This window comes from Carlito syrichta, unplaced genomic scaffold, assembly GCF_000164805.1.
Source record: "Carlito syrichta isolate Samal-C Ts95f unplaced genomic scaffold, Tarsius_syrichta-2.0.1 Scaffold86271, whole genome shotgun sequence".
Taxonomy (NCBI): Eukaryota; Metazoa; Chordata; class Mammalia; order Primates; family Tarsiidae; genus Carlito; species Carlito syrichta.
The window spans coordinates 389283-409174 of NW_007030367.1; the positions used below are offsets into that span (position 1 = coordinate 389283).

Consider the following 19892-nt stretch of genomic DNA (forward strand, 5'->3'; position numbering starts at 1 on the left):
AACAGACTTGTTTTTTAAAACAATTTCTCTAACAGCAATATGGAAGGTGGATGAGACAGGGAAATCCATCAAAAGGCTATTACAGTTTTTCAGGTAAAAGATGAAAACCTATACTAGAGCATTCTATATACTAGGAATAATGGGAGAGAACAGTTTTTTTTTTTTTTTTTGAGTTGGAATCTCACTCCGTCACCCAGGCTGGAGTGCAGTGGCGCACTCACAGCCACCCCAGCATAGACCTGCTGGGCTCCAGTGATCCTTCCGCCTCAGTCTTCCAAGTAGCCAGAACTACAGGAGGGCGCTACCACGCCTGGCTAATTTTTGATTTAGTGTAGAGATGAGGTCTCATCAAGTTGCCCAGGCTGGTCTCGAATCCGCGGGCTCAGGCAATCCACTTGCCCTGGTCTCCCAAAGTGCTAGGATTACAGGTTGAGCCACCGAGCCTGGCTGGGAACAGTTTTAACAGATATTTAAAAGCTAAAATTTAAAAGACTTGATAACTTATTAGCTATCAGGAAAGAGGGAAGAAAACAAGATAATTATCAGCTTTATGACTTCAGCCACTGGGTGGAAATGAAGAACACGAAGCAAAGAAATAAGAGATTGTCACCTTCAATGTGTCACTATCTCACTCAAGGATCTAAAGACAGCTGCCTATACTACCTATCACATCGAGTTTAAGTTCCTATCTATGATACACAAATCCCTCCATTTTTTGCCTGTCCCTCTCATCCTAATTACCACCCTTACTTCAACTCCGATACTAGATCCAGGTTGAATATCCCTTATCCAAAATGCTTAGGACCAGAAGTGTTGGGTTTGGAATTTTTTTGTGTTTTGGAATATTTGCATTACACTTATTTGTTGAGCAGTCCTTATCTGAAAATCCAAAATCTAAAATGCTCCAATGAGCAACTCCTTTGAGTGTCACATCAGTGCTCAAAAAGTTCCACATTTTTAGAGAAGCTCAGATATCAAATTTCCAAATTAGGGGCACTCAACCTATACATATACAAAAACTATCTTTCAAAAGGCCAACCTTCTCATCAGTTTTCTTATTAATATCACTCAAAGAATGGGGAAATTATTCATAATCCAGGGCTCTGCAGCAGAATCACCTGTGGATCCTTTAACACTTGGCTGGGCATGGTGGCGCCCATCTGCAGTTGTAGCTACTCAGGAGGCTGAGGCGGAAGGACCACCTGGGCCCAGGAGGTTGAGGCTGTGGTGAGCTATGATCATGTCACTACACTCTAGCCTGGTTAAGAGTGAGATCCACTCAGAAAAACAAAATCAAAACCAATTGTACATGCTTGGGGCTCACAGCTCGAGATCTGATTCTGCAGGACCCAAGCATCTGTATTTTTAAAAGTTTCACAGGTGACACTGATATAACCTGCTGAAAACAGATTATAGAGATAGATGAATTTTTAGTCAACTGCTAATTTTTTTTTTTTTTTGAGTTGGAGTCTCACTCTGTCACCCAGGCTAGAGTGCATTGACACACTCACAGCCACCACAGCACTGACCTGCGGAGCTCAGGTGAGTCTTTCTCTTCACCCTTCCAAGTAGCTGGAACTACAGATGTGCACTACCACACCAGGCTAATTTTTTGATTTTACTGGTGAGATGAGTTCTTGCCAAGTTGCCCAGGCTGTTCTCAAACCCATGGGCTCAGGCAATCCCCTCACCTTGGCCTCCCAAAGTGCTGGGTTTATAGGCTTGAGTCACCACCCCCCGGCCTCAAGTGCTAATTTTAAAAACAGAGCAAACTAGCAGTTAATGTCAGATTTGATTTCCTCTCTTATTTCATAACATTTTGAAATTCAAAGAAATAAAACTAAATAATATGATATAATGAAAAGACTATGAAACCCTGAGGCTGCAGTGTAGGTCTGAGTTCCTCCACTAAAGGCCTTCCTGACTCTTTCTCTAAGTTTTAATTTCTCAATGTATAAAATGAATGGGTTGAAATAAGATGAGTTTGTTGATTCCTGATCTTCAAAGTTAGCACTAATTTAAATGAGTGGAAATACTAACTGCTTTGTGTTAAAAAAAATAAAATAAAATAAAGATACTAGCCGGGCTCGGTGGCTCAGCCTGTAATCCCGTGCTTTGAGAGGCTGAGGTGAGTGGATTGCCTGAGCCCGCGGGTTCGACACCCACCTGGGCAACTTGGCGAGACCTCATCTCTACAATAAATCAAAACATTAAGTCGGGCGCGGTGGCTCAGCCTGTAATCCCAGCACTTTGGGAGGCTGAGGTGAGTGGATTGCCTGAGCCCATGGGTTCAAGACCCGCCTGGGCAACTTGGCAAGACCTCATCTCTACAATAAGACAAAAATGAGCACGCCTATAGTTCCAGCTTCTTGGAAGGCTGAGGCAGAAGGATCGCTGGAGCCCAGCAGGTTGAGGCTGCGGTGGCCGGGAGCGTGCCATTGCACTCCAGTCTGGGCATCAGAGTGAGACTCCAACAACAACAACAACAACAACAAAGATACTATTTTGAAGCACTTTTAAAAGATGGGACAACTTCTAGTCCATCCCCTTCCTGGTAGGTACCAAATGATCATCTGAAACAGCACAGAGAGTTAAAAAGTCAGAGACAGAGACACAGCTGACTCTCAGAGCAACAGTACAGATACACTTTTGGCACAAATGCTAGATGTATTTGTTTGGAAACAAGCAGAACTGCAGTCTACAGTCACTCTTCACCTAACTGGTCAACCATCGATGCTCAGACTCATTACAGAATGAGTGCAGTTAGTTCAATGAATGTGTGTAGTTAGTTGTTTTTCTTTAAGGAACATTGTACTATAGTAAGTTTATGTATAAAGTGTAAAATAAAAATATATACTTCATGTTAAAGAGATGTTTCTTGGTAGGAAGAGCCAATATTCCTTAGAAGATAGATTTTATTAAATTTGATTATGAAATAAACTCACAGAAGCAAATACTTGTGGAGAACTTCCAAAAAAAGTGTAGAATTAGAAGACTTTCTTCTAAATACTTGAAAAACCATAAAATCAATGAAAAACAAATCTTATCTATACATAATATAAATCATACATTCATGAAAATTAAGATATCTCAAATGGTTGTAAAGATAGTTCATAAAAAGTTCATAATTTTGACTATTATTAATAATTATTAATAATCCATAGTAAACGAATTATTGCTAACATCTAACAAACGTGCTACATTTTATATTACGAAAAGGGAGTTTAGTTGTTGATTTGTCACCTTACTTTTGAATATATGTGGAGTTGAAGTCCATAAGTAGACTGTAAAAGTCTATGAATATTCAAGAGCAGGCAATGTTTCAACAGCTGTTATTAAACATTTCATGTTTTTACCTAGCACTGACCTAGATACTTTGAAGTACAAAATACAATTAGCTCAGATTCCTGCTTACAATTAGTTAGAAAGAGAAAACACTCAAGGAACAACCAGTGACTCAGATGACTGCAATCTAGTGTTTTAGTGACCAATATAGAAAGTAAAATGAGTTAGTATAGCTTGTTATCTATACAAAGTAGGAGACAGATAAAAAATAAAAGGCTCAATGCAGGTTAAAACCTTGAAGGATATACAAGAAATGATTATGCAGAGAATAATATAAAAATCAAATAGCACATGATACATCCCTTGCTAGAGACCAAATATTCGTGTCCCTCAGCCCCCCATTTCATATGCTGAAACTCTAATCCCCAGTATGAAAGTATTTGGAGATAGAGTCTTTGGGATAATGAGGTCATGAGGAGGGAGTCCTCATGATGGGACTAGAGACGGCAAGAGTTGGCTTCCTTCCTCTCTGTTCTCTACCACATGAGGACACAGCAAGAAGACACAGCCATCTGCAAACCAGGAAGAGGGTCCTCACCCTAATCCAACCATGTTGGCACCTCGATCCAACTTCCTAGCTTCCAGAACAGTGAGACACAGTTATGGTCATTTGGCCATTCAATTTATGGTAGTTTGTTATGGCAGCCCAAACTAAAACAACTCTTAACACTTCTGTAATAATTATTACTAAACCCACAACAGTGTTCCTCACCTGGAGGCTACGTTTTCCCCATTATGTATTAACCTGCATATCCAACAACACCAAGCAGATAATAGGCAATCCATAAACATTTGCCAATTTTTTATGAAAGTACACTTGTAATTTCACATAGAATGATTTACTCTTTCATAAACACTAAAATAGTACAAAAGGTGCCTTTTCAAACAACTAGTCTAGTGCTGCATCAGCTTGGTGTTGCCTCTGGTTACAAATCGACATTTCATAAACATACTACACAATGGGCTTCGCGATCAGCCACAAGTTACGGCCAGTTCTGCCTACCTATGCCCTGTTAATCCAATATTGTGGCCACACCAAACTCTGCCTGCTCTCCAAGCCCACAAGGCCTAGAAAGTTCATCTACTTTTCTACTGCATACTCCTACTCATCTTCTAAAACCACTCCTACGCAGCTTTCAAGGAGAATTAATCCTTGTCTGTGCCTCTCCCAGCACTAGGTCCCTACACCTCTACTATGTTTTGCAATTGACTATTATAACCATTGATTTCCTTCCAGAAAGCAAGGTACTTAAGGGCAGGGGTCATCCACTTTGACAGTCCTTCTGACATCTAGCACTGTATCTTGTACATAAGAACTATACAGTTGTTGAATGTAAGAAAGAGTAAACAACATAGCAAACATTGCTCAAGCATTTTCTAATAGAACCTAGAAATGCACAGGTAGTAAGTAAAGCCACACAATAAAAACGAACTCATAAATACAACAGATTAAACCATGATTATGGCTCTGCAAAAGGATTCTTCATATTATCAGAAATATTACAAAAAGATCCCCTTTAAAAATGAACTCTTAGCTGGGCTCGGTGGCTCAGCCTGTAATCCTACACCTTTGGGAGGCTGAGGTGAGTGGATTGCCTGAGCCCGCGGGTTCGAGACCCGCCTGAGCAGGCGAGACCTCATCTCTACAATAAAATAAAAAAAAATTAGCCGGGTGTGGTAGCGCGCGCCTGTAATTCCGGCTACTCAGAAGGCTAAGGTGGAAGGGTTGCCGGAGCCCAGCAGGCGAGGCTGCGGTGGCCAGGAGCAGCCACTGCACTCCCGTCTGGGCGACAGAGTGAGACTCCAACTCAAAAACAACAACAACAAAAAAAACACACACACAAAAATGAACTCTTTTAGTAAATGTAAAATTATCAAACTTAGAAATATTTCTTTACACTTAGAAATATTTCTTTACACTTATTTTAGAGCCGGGAGTCTCACTATGTTACTTAGGCTAGACTTGAACTTCTGGGCTAAAGCCATCCTCCTGCCTCAGTCTCCCAAGTACCTGGACCTATAGGTATGGACCACTGTGCTGAACTAACTTAGAAATTTTTGTTACATGACTTTTCAGAACCATTTTATTACAAAGCTAGATTCCATTCAATTAAATATAAGCTGTAAACAGAAATTGGGAATAAATGAATTTGAATTCTTTTTTGAGACAAGGTTTTGCTCTGTCACCAAGGCTGGAGTACAGTGGTTGATCATAGCTCACTGCAGCCTCAACCTCCTGGGCTCAAGTGATCTTCCCTTCTCAGCCTCCCATGGGGCTAGGATTACAGGTGCATACCACCACAATCAGCTAACTGTTTTTATTTTTTGTAGAGACAGAGTCTTGTTATGTTGTCTAGGCTGGTCTCAAACTCCTGACCTCAAGAGATCCTCCTCCTCGGCCTTTCAAAGTGCTGGGATTATAGGCGTGAGCCACTGTTCCCAGCCATGAATTTGCAATTTTAAGAAAAAATTATTTCTTCATTTTATTACTAATGACAATATTAAATCCAGGCATGGTGGCTCATGCCTGTAATCCCAGCACTTTGAGAGACTAAAGCAGGAAGATTGCTTGAGCCCAGGAGTTCAAAACCAGGACATGCAATATAGCAAGACCTTGTCTCAAAAAAAACCCCAAAAACCAAAAAACACCACAAAAAAAATTAGGCAGGCATGGTGGTGCATGCCTGTAGTCCCAGTTACTCAGGAGTCTGAGATGGAAAAATCACCTAGGCATACGAGGTCAAAGCTGCGGTGAGCTGTGATCGTGCCAATGCAATCCAGTCTGGGCGACAGAGTGAGACCTGGCCTCAAAAAACAAAAAAATAGTACTACACATTTAATGAGAGCCCACTATTTGCTAGACACTTTATATTAATTCTTCCTGATCCATCCAAAAACCTTTAGAAGAAAACTGAGCCTCAAAGGTTAAATGGTTGACTGTTATACAGGTAGCTTAAAGTAATGGACCCAGGATTCAAATTCACATCTGTCTGGTTCCAAAGGTTAAAACTTTATTCACTCCTATGTTAACAATATATAATACTAAAATAGTAAACCAAATTTCTACAAGTCTTTGCTTCTTTTTTTTATAGTTTAATTTTTTTTTATAGAGATGGGGTCTCACTAAGTTGCCCAGGCTGGCATCAAACTCCTGGCATCAAGTGACCCTCCTGCCTCAGTCTCCCAAGGTGTTGAGATTAAGGAGTGAGCCATCTTACCCAGTCTAGCTTCTTTAAACTGAGAAGGAAAACTAGTCTAGTGAATATGTTTCTTATCCCCATCCTAGCACTGAAATAATCATTCTTTGAAGCATTCCTAATCCTCTACACCTTATGCCTAAACTTTGAGACATCTGTGCTTACTGAAGTCTACTTTGATACTTCTATAGCTAAATTGCTTTGAATAGCATACAACAGTAACATCCTTACACTGAAGTCTAGATGCCTACTTTTACAGAGCAGTTTCAGTACTTTGTGCTACATAAAACTACCAACTACTTTCCTCTCGATGTTACTAAGAGGTAACCTCCACAGGAAGGTTGAAAAGCCTTTCCTCTCAATGTTACTAAGAGGTAATCTCCACAGGAAGGTTGAAAAGGAAGCATATGTTTGAGTATTAAATGCTCAAAAGCTAGCCTAAACAAAATAACAATGGATTAAAAAGGGGCTCTTTAAATATCTGATTAAATCCCGGGTGGCAATATCAATTTCAAGTATGAATTCCATGTTGGTGAAGGGAAAAAAAAATTCCAATTCAATAAAAATTCTGTTCTGGCCGGGCTCGGTGGCTCAGCCTGTAATCCCAGGACTTTGGGAGGCCGAGGCGAGTGAATTGCCTGAGCCCACGCGTTCGAGACCTGCCCGGGCAACTTGGCGAGACCTCGTCTCTACAATAAACAAAAAACTAGCCAAGGGTGGTAGCGCACGCCTGTAGTTCCGACTTCTTGGAAGGCTGAGGCGGAAGGATCGCCAGAGCCCAGCAGGTCAAGGCTGCAGTGGCCGGGGGCGTGCCACTGCACTCCAGCCTGGGCAACGGAGTGAGACTCCAACTCAAAAAAAAAAAAAACAACAACAAAAAAATCTGTTCCAACAGCTATGCAAAATTTCACAACTCATCTACATCCTCTTAAAGCTTCTTCACTGATAGTACTTGTTTAGAAAGGACCAAGGACCCATTTTAATATAGGAATTCTTTCATTATATCTGTTTGGACAGCTGTATGTGGCTACTTAGCCTGGCATCAAAGTAATTAGCACTTAAGAGCAAAGTGTTCTTGCATAAATCCAGAATGCAATCTTGTTTGGATTCTGTCATGGAATCACAGAAAGAATCCCATAAATCAACTTTCACTGTCATTTCCTTTGGGGCAAATTCATTTTACAGGCTGCAGGCAAAATAAGAAACTCAAAACTGGTTGGCTTTTATTGTTTATTAACTCTCTAAGCAGAAGCCATAAAGCTGCAGCTAATTCAGTCATGTTGCTGGTTCAAAGAAAACTTAATTATCTTAAGCTGAAGGCATTGCTAAAATCAATTATACAGGAAAGAGAGATTAACTGCTATTATGATGTTACTCCTGAAGCCAGGAACTGGAAAATCCAGATGAATTATGATAATGAGAATGCCTCAAAAGAAGGGAAGAGCTACCAGTTATTTTTTGTTCTTTACTCACCTCACAATAAGGTTTTTTTCCCTTCACTTTTCACTCATGCTTTTGTGTTTAAACAGTTTTATTATTTATACCAATAAAAAGCCGTGAGCAGTTCAGAGAACAGCTGTATGTGTTCAGAGTCACTGAATCTCCAGGCTGAAATGAGGTTCCAAAGGTCATGTAATATAACTACCTATCCAAGGGATATGTTTCTTTTCCTATCTTCACTAAATGGCCAATGCACGGAAGATTTTCTACCTGTCAAAGTAGCCCACTGCATCTTCAGAGGGCACTTTAGAAAGCTCTCACTTCATGAACTAAAGTCTGTCTTACTATTGTTTCTATCTTATATCTCTAAGTCATCAAAAACAAATCTAAGTTCTCTTTCACATGAAGTCTTTTGACCATGTAAGAGAGTGACCCCCTTCTCCAGCTATCTCTATTCCTTCAAACGTTCCTAATATGAAATGCTACTGAGTCCCCTGTCTATGTTAGGTAAGCCACAAAAAAATTAATTTGTAAGCACAACTAAAATTACTTTACTTTTTATTTTTATTTATTTATTTATTTGAGTCTGAGTCTCACTCTGTTGCCCAGGCTGGAGTGGAGTGCAGTGACACGCTCATGGTCACCGCAGCCTTGACTTGCTGGGATCAGGCAATACTTCTGCCTCAGCCTTCCAAGTAGGTGGAACTACAGGCATGTGCCAGCATGCCCAGCTAATTTTTTGATTTGCTGTAGAGAAAAGGCCTCACCATGTTGCCCAGGCTGATCTTGAACCCGTGGGCTCAGGCAATCCTCTCACCTCAGCCTCCTACTAAAGTGCTGAGATTATAAAGGTGTGAGCCACTGTGCCCGGCTACCTTACTTTTTAAAAACCTAAACACTGGTTACCAACAGATGAACTGATGCTCAAGCATAGCAAGATCTTCCTTATAAATGTATATATTTACACTTAAATTCAATACATTCAGACATAAGACTCTTTTTTAATACTATATAAATGCAGAGTGAGCATCCCTATCTTGCAAATACAAAATCTGAAATATTAAAAAAATCCAAAACTTTCTGAGCACTTACATGATGCTGCAAGTAAAAATTCTACACCTGACCTTATGTGACAGGTTGTAGTCAAAACTTTGTTTCATGCACAAAATTATTAAAAATATTGTATAAAATTACCTTCAGGCCATATGTTTAAAGTATATACGAAACAAATTTTGTGTTTAGACTTGGGTCACATCCCCAAGATAAGTCATTATGTATATACAAATACTCCAAAATTCTAAAAAACTCAAAATCCGACTCAGAATCAAAAAATTTAAAATGGACTTCTGGTCCCAAGCATTTTGGATAAGGGATTCTCAATCTGTAATTGATTGCCCTTAATTGGCCCTAATGTATAATAGTCAAACGTTCACACAAAAGGCTATGTATTAACTAAAAATTTTAATAAACACTTATGATAACATTTAATAAACATTAAATAAACAGGCTCAGTGGCTCAGCCTGCAATACCAGCACTTTGGGAGGACAAGGCAAGTGAATTGCCTGAGCCCACAGGTTCGAGACCAGCCTGGGCAGTCTGGTGAGACCTCATTTCTACAGTAAATCAAAACTTAGCTGGGCGTGGTAGCAGGTGCCTGTAGTTCCGGCTACTTGGAAGGCTGAGGTGGAAGGATTGCCGGAGCCCAGCAGGCCAATCCAATGCTGGGGTGGCCGTGAGTGTGCCACTGCACTCCAGCCTGGGCAAGGGAGTGAGACTCCAAGTTAAAAAAAAAAGATAACATTAAACATTTTTAAAAGTTTTAGAGTTTTGTTCTGCAGTTTATTTGAAAAAAAATGAATCATAAATTCTCAAATTTACACATGAATAGTTATTCTCTTCATAACTGAGAATTTTCACTCAAAGTCAAAAAAAAAAGTCAAAAACTCTAATCCTTCCACCATAGCCTTCCAAGTAGCTGGAACTACAGACGTACACCACCATGCCCAGCTTATTTTTGTGATTTATTGTAGAGACAAGGTCTCACCAAGTTGAGACCAGGCTGAGCTCAGGCAGTCCACTTGCCTCGGCCTCCTAAAGTGCTGGGATTACATGCTGAGCCACCATGACCAGCCTAATTTTTTTTTTTTAAGTCTGGAGTTTATTAAACAGTATCACACCAGTGTTAGTTTGCAAATTCTGACAAATGCACCCTGGTTAAGTAAGAGTAATATTAGAGGAAGCTGGATGAAGGGCATATGGGAACTCTACTATCTGTAACTTTTCTTTAAATCTCAAATTATTTACAAATCAAAGGTTTATTTATTTATTTATTTATTTAATTTATTTTTTTGAGTTGGAGTCTCACTCGGCTGCCCAGACTGGAGTGCAGTGGCTGCTCCCGGCCACCGCAGCCTCGCCTGCTGGGCTCCGGCGATCCTTCCACCTCAGCCTTCTGTGTAGCTGGAATTACAGGCATGCGCTACCATGCCCGGCTGATTTTTTTTTTTTATTTATTGTAGAGATGTCTCTCTGCCCAGGTGGGTCTCGAACCCGCGGGCTCAGGCAATCCACTCACCTCAGCCTCCCAAAGGCGCGGGATTACAGGCTGAGCCACCGAGCCCGGCTTATTTATTTTTTAAGTTCATTCTTTTACCCAGAATTTCTGGGTATTCTTTTTTTAAAAAAAAACATGTGGGGTACAGTTCAGGGTTAGGTACATAAGTGGCCACTGTACAGATTTTGGCCTCCCATCGTATAGGTTTGGTCTCCCACTGGAAGTTTGGACCTCCCACTGGTCCTCACTTGGCCTGGCTTGGGATCAGGTATCCTTATCAGTGTTATGTGCCCCCACCACCACCACCCCTCTCCCGGCAGTGACCCCCTATTTCCAATCCCTTTCATGTAGTATTATGTAGTATGGATGGATTTAGAGTTCATCATACTCAGTGATCTATTGCAGAAACAAAGAACTGAGGACATGTTCTGACTCATAAGTAGACCCTGAACATTTATCAAAAACTCTAAATGTTAGGCATATGATTTTAGTAAGGTCCTGAGATGGACTGAATAATTTATTTTTAAAATCTCCACTTTTAATATCAGTAGAAACTGTCTAAGACATTTCATACATGTTTAGATTATTTTCAGTGGTTCACAAAATACTTGCCAGACAATATTTTGGAAGGTTAACATCATCTAAATTACGCTGACAAAAATCATTAAACATTCACACACACTTACCCAAGACTCATGGTATAGAACTGTTAGAAGATACATTGCATAATCATAATTCTGTCTCTTCAAAGGGCATCTTTTAAAAAAAAGAAGAAGAAAGTCAAAATGTTTAAAAGTCAGTACAGAATAATTTGCAAAAGATAACAAATACAGAAGATAACATTTTCAGATTATTCCCTCTCTGATTTAGGAAAATTCTGTTTTTGGAAAAAAAATTATCTATGTAGTTCTTTACTTGAGGAAATTGCATACTGGCGTTATTTTTATCTTAATGTAGAGTACCTCTTTGCTTTCATTGGTAATGGGGTTATTTTATATGAAAATAGCTTTATGCTACTTTTAATAAGACTATGCCCAATCCAAGTTCCCCTTATCTCAGTGCTAAAAATCTGCCAGACAGCATGAGCATATCTGATGAGTTCATTTAAAAAGTAGGTATAGACAGATGACAGATGCTAATCTAAATGTTAATCTTGATTTCCCTGGAGGTGATTGTCTTTAAAATGAGCTACATCATGCAATGTTATACTGTCACCCCTGTATTTAACCTAAAATTTGGTAAAACTTCTACATACACATGAGATGGCACAGTAAGCATTTAGGGTAAAACATCGTTGTAAAAAAGGAAATAATTAGTTCCCATTTCTTTAAATATAAAATAAAACCATCCTATTGCAAATAACTTCAAATGTACTGTTTATTCTTTACTTATGTTTATTGAAAAGTTCTCTAGATAGTTATCATAAAACATATACACACTAATACTTATAAACCTAGAAAAAAAAGCAACATTTTTGGATACTTACAGAATTTCAAATCATAACATTTAAAAGATATTTTTAAAGTTGCATGAACTAAAAAAGGCAACACTATCTAAAGATAGCAAAAGGACTATTCTTAACATATTTCATGTCTATTCCCCCCATATGGTAATAATCACAAACCACGGTTCCCAAGCTTTTTCTGCTTTCACACTGTTGCCATCTCTCTGCATGTGTGTCAGACTCTTCTTACCACTAAGAATCATGATATATGACTTAATCAATATTGACACTTCCAAGTGATTTGAAACTGGGCTGGGCAGGGAGAGAGCAGATCTGCCTACTCACTTTTCTCTAAGGGCTGATCTGTCATAGTTTGACATAATTTAGAAACAAATTAAGTATAATTCTAGAAATAAAATAGCCACTTAATAAAACATACCAACAACTTTTCCTGACCACACATGAAAATGACCTAAATTTATAAATCCATATACAATAAATACAATGCTGCTTTTAAAAACATCTATCCTAGCTCTGAAATTCTGCTTATGACAAAAGTGCCTTGATAAATTTCCATATAGATAACTGAGTAATTTTAATTTTGAACTGTAAGATTTTTATTTTGACTTTGTAAAAATCTGTTTAAGTACTAATCGTTAGTAAATTGTAATTTTGTCTTCTTTTAACATCTTTCCTGAGTTCTATATATGTGGATATATTAAAACCAAAATTAAAAATAACATTAACTTAGCAAAGCATGTCTGTGTACGTAAAAATCATAATAATATTAGACTAGTGTGAAGATATTAAAAATATGAATTAGACAACTCCTTCACCTGATAAAAAAATGCTACCCTACCCTCAATGTAATTTCTATAAAAGGAACTGCCAGAACAATAAGGAAATACACATGGTCAGTCTGCAGAACTTTTCTTTCTTTACCTATCTGTTTTGATGGTGAGCACATCTGTGGTCTTGCAGTATCGCTCTCCTACAAGTTTAATAAGTTTCTTCTTTGCATGGTCATCTAAATTCAAACTGGAAAGTTTAACCTTAAAAATATATTAAAAAAACTTATTTTAAGAAAATTATTTTATACACTTTGCTTAATGAAAATAAAAGTAGCAATGTTACTTATATTTACAGTAAACCCACTAAAAAGAAAGCTTTTCAAATACCTTTCTATACAGAGTAAGTAGCTGGCACACATTATGAAGTCTGTTCTTACAAAAAACAAATAAAAACAAAACAAAATGAAGAAAAAAAACAAGGGAAGAGGACATACTATTTGAAGTTCTTTGAAAGTTGTAGGGTAAACCCTTGGGTTCCCTCCCACTGTGGGGGCTTTTCTGTCAATAAGTCCTGCCTTAAAAAAGAAAGAAAGAAAGAAAAAAAGAAAAAGTTGTGAGTATTAGGATCTTCCCTGAAAAAACTAATGACATGTCTCTTAAATTAAATTATGATAATTATGAGTAACACTAATAGAATTAAACTCAATTAGTGTTAGTAAAGCTGGAATATAGAAATAAATGGATAAAACGTAAAAGCTTTAAGAAATTCCTATCATGTAATTATGAGACCTGTATAACTGCAACTAGTTTAGGGGTATTTATTTTTATTTATTTTTATTTATTTATTTTTGAGTTGGAGTCTCACTCTGTTGCCCAGACTGGAGTGCAGTGGCTGCTCCTGGCCACCGCAGCCTCGACCTGCTGGGCTCCGGCAATCCTTCCACCTCAGCCTTCCAAGTAGCCAGAATTACAGGCACGCGCTACCACGCCCGTCTGATTTTTGATTTATCGTAGAGATGAGGTCTCGCCAAGTTGCCCATGTGGGTCTCGAACCCGTGGGCTCAGGCAATTCACTCACCTCAGCTTCCCAAAGGCACGGGATTACAGGCTGAGCCACCGAGCCCGACTTAGGGGTATTTATTTTTTAAAGCTACAGATATCTAATGGAGGCTGGAATACAGCATCAGGGAAGGATCAAAACATTTGAAATAATTCAGCTCAACGTTTCTCAAAATGTTAATACCAGTCCCACAGGTTGTTGAGAAGACTCTCTTTTTTTTTTTAAAGGCTATTTCTGTTTAATACATTTAGGAAATGCTGAGTTAAATTGGGTTCGTTAAGGCAGTATTCTTTAGAGTACATAATATGCTAATAAGCAACTTGAAATTTCAAGATGCAGGGTTGGTATGCAATGAAATTTATTTGATTTCAGATCCCACTTTTCCAGGGACAGTTCACAAAATCAGTCTTCCTTAAGATATATTTTGGGAAATGCCGGACCAAGTGAACACACTTTAATTTGCAGAGAACAGCATGAGCTAAAGGTATTATCTAGAGTTAAACAGATTTGACACAGGAAAATAGGCTAGTTAGACTAGACTAGAATACAGAGAATATAGTAAAGCATAGATTAATTTCCCATGGAGAGTATTAGGAATAAGAAAAAGTCATAACTGTATGAAGAAGAATAAAGGCTAAATAGGATTTTATCTCTAGCTTCAATAACCCCACATTTCCCTCAAGACCCCATAGTAACCTATTTACTTCCCATTTTTCCCACTGTTTGAAACCCTTGAGGGCAAGAACAATGTCTATCTTGTTCTTGGCAATGGCCTAGTAATTAAAAAGCATGTGACAAATATTAATGAATACACACATTTTAAAAAGGGAGGATAAACTGTTTTTTACAGTACTGTAAGCTTTTTCATTTGAACTAGAGAAAAAACATATATATATGCACTTTTTTTTTTTTTAAAGAGCAGGATTTATTGAGAGGACAGAAAAGCTCCCACAGTGGGAGGGGACCCAAAGGGATTACCCTACAAATGTACTTTTAAAAACAACTCAAGTAGTATGAATATCGACTATTAAGTGTCAGTCCAACAGAATGTTTACATGTTGTAGACAATGTGAATTATCACAGTCCTCTGGAAAAATATGAAGCAGCTAGATAGATAAAATAAGCTACTTTATGATAGATTACTAACAATATGCAGACTTGCAAGAAAATGTACATACATTATGATTACAATTACGCAAATATATGCACATATACATAGATACAGAGCCAGTATATAGAGAAAAATGAATACTTTTTACATTAGAATAGTGAGAATGTAGTGATTTTTGCTTTTAAAACTCCTTTCAATGTAACTGTAATAATTTTTAACAAATTTTAAAATTTCAAAAACTTAAGTATTTTAGCTTTTTATGTAAAAAGTGGTCAAAAAAATGGCAGTAATGTTGATCATTATTGCAGCAACTGCTTTAAAACTCACATTCATATTAGCATTTTAAAGTCCAAACACTACATGGAATCTATGCCAAAAATCATAAATATTTCATCAACCATTGTGTGGTGCACTCATGCCACCTACTAGCACTCAAAGGCACTGCAAAATTATAGTCTTTAACCTGGACTAATACTCAGACTTCAAGGATGAGTGGTATTGTCTTTCTTTTACCAAAATTCAAAAGAACCCTTAGGTTTTTTCCCTCCAAATTGCTATATTTCAAACAATCAATATTATACTATTAACATTATCTCCCAAATAATGAAATTTGAAATTATAGGGGGTTGTAGTTATATTTTAAATACATATATATTTTTTCTTTTTTTCCCTAGAGATCTCACTCTGTTGCCCAGGCTGGAGTGCAGTGGCACAATCACAGCTCACCACAGCCTCAATCTCCTGGACTCAGCTGATCCTTCTGCCTCAGCCTCCTGGATAGCTGGGACTATAGGTATGCACTACTATACTCGGCTAATTTTTTGATTTCTTTGTAGAGGTGAGGTCTCACTATTTGCCCACGCTAGTCTCAAACTCCTAGGGTCAAGCAATTCTCCTGCCTCGGCCTCCCAAAGTGCTGGGATTATAGCCTTGAGTCACTGCACCTGCTCTCAAATGTCTATATATATTTTTTTAAGTATAGAGACAAGGTCTCGCCAAGTTACCTGGGCTGGTCTTGAACCCATGGGCTCAGGCAATCCACTCGCCTTGGCCTCCCAAAGTGCTGGGATTACAGGCTGAGCCACAGAGCCTGGCCAAATGCCTATATTCTAACACAGAAAGTGCTACATAAATTGGTAAGTGTCTCAATATGAGGGGGACACAAAAACCACTAAATTTATTTATAAAAAATTCTATATTTATTCTTATATGTTTAAACTTCAGTCATATTTAAAGTACTCTCTGTTTGATGCAATACACCTATTGAGATACTTTTTCCACTGCTCCAAACAGTTTCTGACCTCATCAATTTTGATGTCTTTTAGTGCTTGCCATTTTTTGTTTTACCTCTTCCATGTTGGCAAAATATTTCCTTTTAAGGGACTTTTTAGATCCAGGGAAACCAAAAAAAAGTTGCTTGGGGCAAGATGGGTTAATTAGGGAGGGTGGGGTACATGGGTCCTGTTGTTTTTGGTCAAAAACTGCTGAAAACTCAGTGCGGTGTGGCTCAGTACTTTGTCATGGTGGAAGAATCAGTCATCTGTTTGCCGCCACAACTTGGGATGTTCCTTCTGCAAATCATGACGCAACTTTCTCAAAACTTCCAGGTAAAAACTTTGGTTGACCATTTCATCTGGAGGAACAAATTCCAAGAAAACTACAAGGGGCCTGCCCTCCAAAAGATAATTCCATTTATTTTTGGTTCGCCCCATATTTGAAGTATTTTCTCTATATGCAGCTAGGTGTGGTTAGTTAAATAATTCTTTTTTTTTTTGAGTTGGAGTCTCTGTTGCCCAGACTGGAGTGCAGTGGCCGCTCCCGGCCACCGCAGCCTCGACCTGCTGGGCGCTGGCAATCCTGCCGCCTCAGCCTTCCAAGTAGCTGGAACTACAGGCGCACGCTATCACGCCTGGCTAATTTTTGATTTATTGTAGAGATGAGGTTTCGCCAAGTTGCCCAGGCGGGTCTCGAACCCATGGGCTCAGACAATCCACTCACCTCAGCCTCCCAAGGTGCGAGATTACAGGCTGAGCCACCGAGCCCGGCTGAATAATTCTAATATTATACATAAGACAAGAATTGGGTTTGATTTGTAGATGTGCCACTTACTATGTTGCCTTAAGCAAATCACTGTAGCCTCCTGATACTCAGGTTCTTCAGGACTGCTTAATTTCCAGGATTTTTGTCAGGAATAATTGAGATTAATAGAAGAAAGCACTTTTTAAAACTTGTTTTCAAAATCAGAGATGGGGTCTTGTTATTTTGCCAGACTGGTCTTGAACTCCTGGGACTCAAGCAATCCTGCCTCAGCCTCCCAAAGTGCTAGGATTACAGGTACGAGCCACTGCATCTAGCCAAAGAAAGTTCTTTTAAAGTAAAGTCCTATACAGATATAAGTTGTTTTAAATTCTAAATTACTTTTATGCCTATTAAGAAAAACATGATACCATCTTTCTCTGAATTAAAAAAATTGAGTATCTGAAAATAGTATTTTGTATATCTGACTACCTTTCCAGCATTGCTTTGATCATGCTGGACTGCACACGCTCTAGTCCAACTGTTGTACCTGCTTTTTCCCTTGAACTACGTGGCATGACCCAGGATACCACCACTGAGCCTCAACAGTCAGCAAGTAGAGTGACAAGAGTCCAGTAGGGCAGGCATGGGTCAGCAAAAGGATATAAGACAGTAGTAAAGACAGATGGTCTTTAAAGGAAAAAAAGTGCTTTCTTCTGTTAATCTCAATTATTCCTGACAAAAATCCTGGAAATTAAGCAGTCCTGAAGAACCTGAGTATAAGACAGGTGGCCTGAGACACAAAAAGGAGATAAGAGGAAAAGCATAATATAAGAAGTGACATTTAGTGCTTCAAATAAAGCAATGAGATTATTTCTGTGTGAAATAAAATAAGCAAACCTAGAACCAGTAGGCCCTTCAGTTGTCTATTCTTGTTTATTCAGTTGTCTGTTCTAGTACTGAAGACTGAGACCCACAGAAAGGGAGGCAAACAACATGAATTAGGGCTAGGCTGGCTTACTCTCAGTTCTGAGATTTTTTTTTTTCAACATAAAACACAGAGCTCAACAACTATTGGTTGCTTTATCATTATTATGAAAAATAGGTAACATTTAATATGTTCTTTAAAAAAATAAGAGCCGGCCTCGGTGGCTCAGCCTGTAATCCCGTGCTTTGCGAGCCTGAGGTGAGTGGACTGCCTGAGCCCGCGGGTTCGAGACCCACCCGGGCAACTTGGCGAGACCTCATCTCTACAATAAATCAAAAACTAGCCGGGCGTGATAGCGCGTGCCTGTAGTTCCAGCTACTTGGAAGGCTGAGGTGGAAGGATCACCAGAGCCCAGCAGGTCGAGGCTGTGGTGGCCGGGAGTGGCCTGAGACCCAGTGAGAGAACTGCCTGAGACCAGGAGTTCAAGATCAGCCTGGGCAACATAGAGAGACCTTGTCTCTACAATAAATAAAAAAAAATTAGGCATGGTGGCATGCGCCTGTAGTATCAGCCCAGATCACCTGAGCCCAGCAGGTTGAAGCTGCAGTAGCTGCGACTGTACCACTGCACTCTTCACTGGGCAACAGTGGAAACTCCGGCTCAAGGAAAAAAAAAAAGATAAATTTTTTACATATTAAATTGATAGGGAATAATAATATCTAAGTTGGTGAGTACATAGGAAAACAGGCTTCCTTATAATCAGCTAGTATTATATTTTATACATTTCCTGCTGGAATTTTACAATATATGTAAAAAAACTTAAAAGGAGCTACTTCCTTTGACCTCTCAGTTCGCCTTTAGGGACATCATCTTAGCAACATAATTAGGAACATATAAAAGTATTAATCTCTAAGGACATTCATTACAACATCTTTCTAATAAAAAAATAGTTAAAAAGCATAAACGTTCCATAATATGGATAACCTAAATAATCTGTGGCAGACCTATGTTATGGAATTATTTGTTTGTATCTCCCCCTTCAGTCTCAGAAAAAGAGCTAAGTCTGAATTGATCAACATTACTCCCCAACCTCAAACATTTTCTTGGCACATAAAAGACCCTTCATTTATGTTAGTGTAGTAGCCATTACAAAGAAAATTAAAGGATGTTGAATAATATTGGAAAAGGTTCAATTCATAATGTGAAGTGAAAAAGAATACTTACACATATACCGAACACATATAGTATCGTTCCATTAATATACACAAAAGCCTAGCTACATATATATACTAAAATAAGCTACTGTAGTTAATGATGGTTATTCATGTATGGTAGGATCCTAGGCAATTTTATTTATTTATTTAATCTTAAGATGAGGTCTTGCTGTTATCCAGCCTGGAGTGCAGTGATACAATCATAGTACACTGAAGCCTTAAACTCTTGGGCTCACACAATCCTCCTGCCTCAGCCTCTCAAACAGCTATAACTACAGGCACACACCACCACGCACTGTTAATTTTCAATTTTTTTGTGTGCATATAGGGTCTCACTATATTGCCCAGGCTGGTCTCAAACCCTTGGCCTCAAGCGATCTTCCAACTTTGGCCTACCAAAGGCATGAGTTCTATAATTTAAAACTTTTATACCATCCAATGTTCCTATGATAATATGTATTATAGTTTTATAATCATACATACCAAATGCATTTTAAAATGATGTATTATATTGATTCTTATATTCAAAAAAAATCTCTTACCCTTAAGATTACTACTCGTGCTTTGGGGTTTCGAATAGATGGTCCTGATGAAACATAATCAGTGGTGTCAATTTCAATTGGAAAATGTTTTTCACATTTCTTGTCACTGTCTAATGCTACTGGCCATTCAGTGCAAAAATCTAAGAAGTGAAAAAAAAATCTCAATTATAGTTTTGCAAGTAAATTTTCATTGTAAGGCAAACTACCAGATAATACCAAAATATCAATTACTGAGATCACTTTTAGGTC

At 38.5% G+C, this 19892-nt stretch overlaps 1 protein-coding gene across 2 annotated transcripts in view; it reads right to left on the reverse strand.

Annotated features, from left to right (window-relative positions):
• Window positions 1-19892, reverse strand: part of MRPS35 (mitochondrial ribosomal protein S35) — a 44664-nt gene that overhangs the window by 13258 nt on the left and 11514 nt on the right. Inside the window, exons 5-7 of one of the 2 annotated variants that reach the window (XM_021711872.1) lie at window positions 19644-19783; window positions 13267-13347; window positions 11224-11293 (exon numbers count right to left, since the gene is read on the reverse strand). In XM_021711872.1, the coding sequence (XP_021567547.1) occupies window positions 11267-11293; window positions 13267-13347; window positions 19644-19783 (248 nt within the window). In that variant the 3' untranslated portion in view covers window positions 11224-11266. The remainder of the gene's footprint in view (window positions 1-11223; window positions 11294-13266; window positions 13348-19643; window positions 19784-19892) is intronic. The other variant, XM_021711875.1, reaches the window with a different exon arrangement.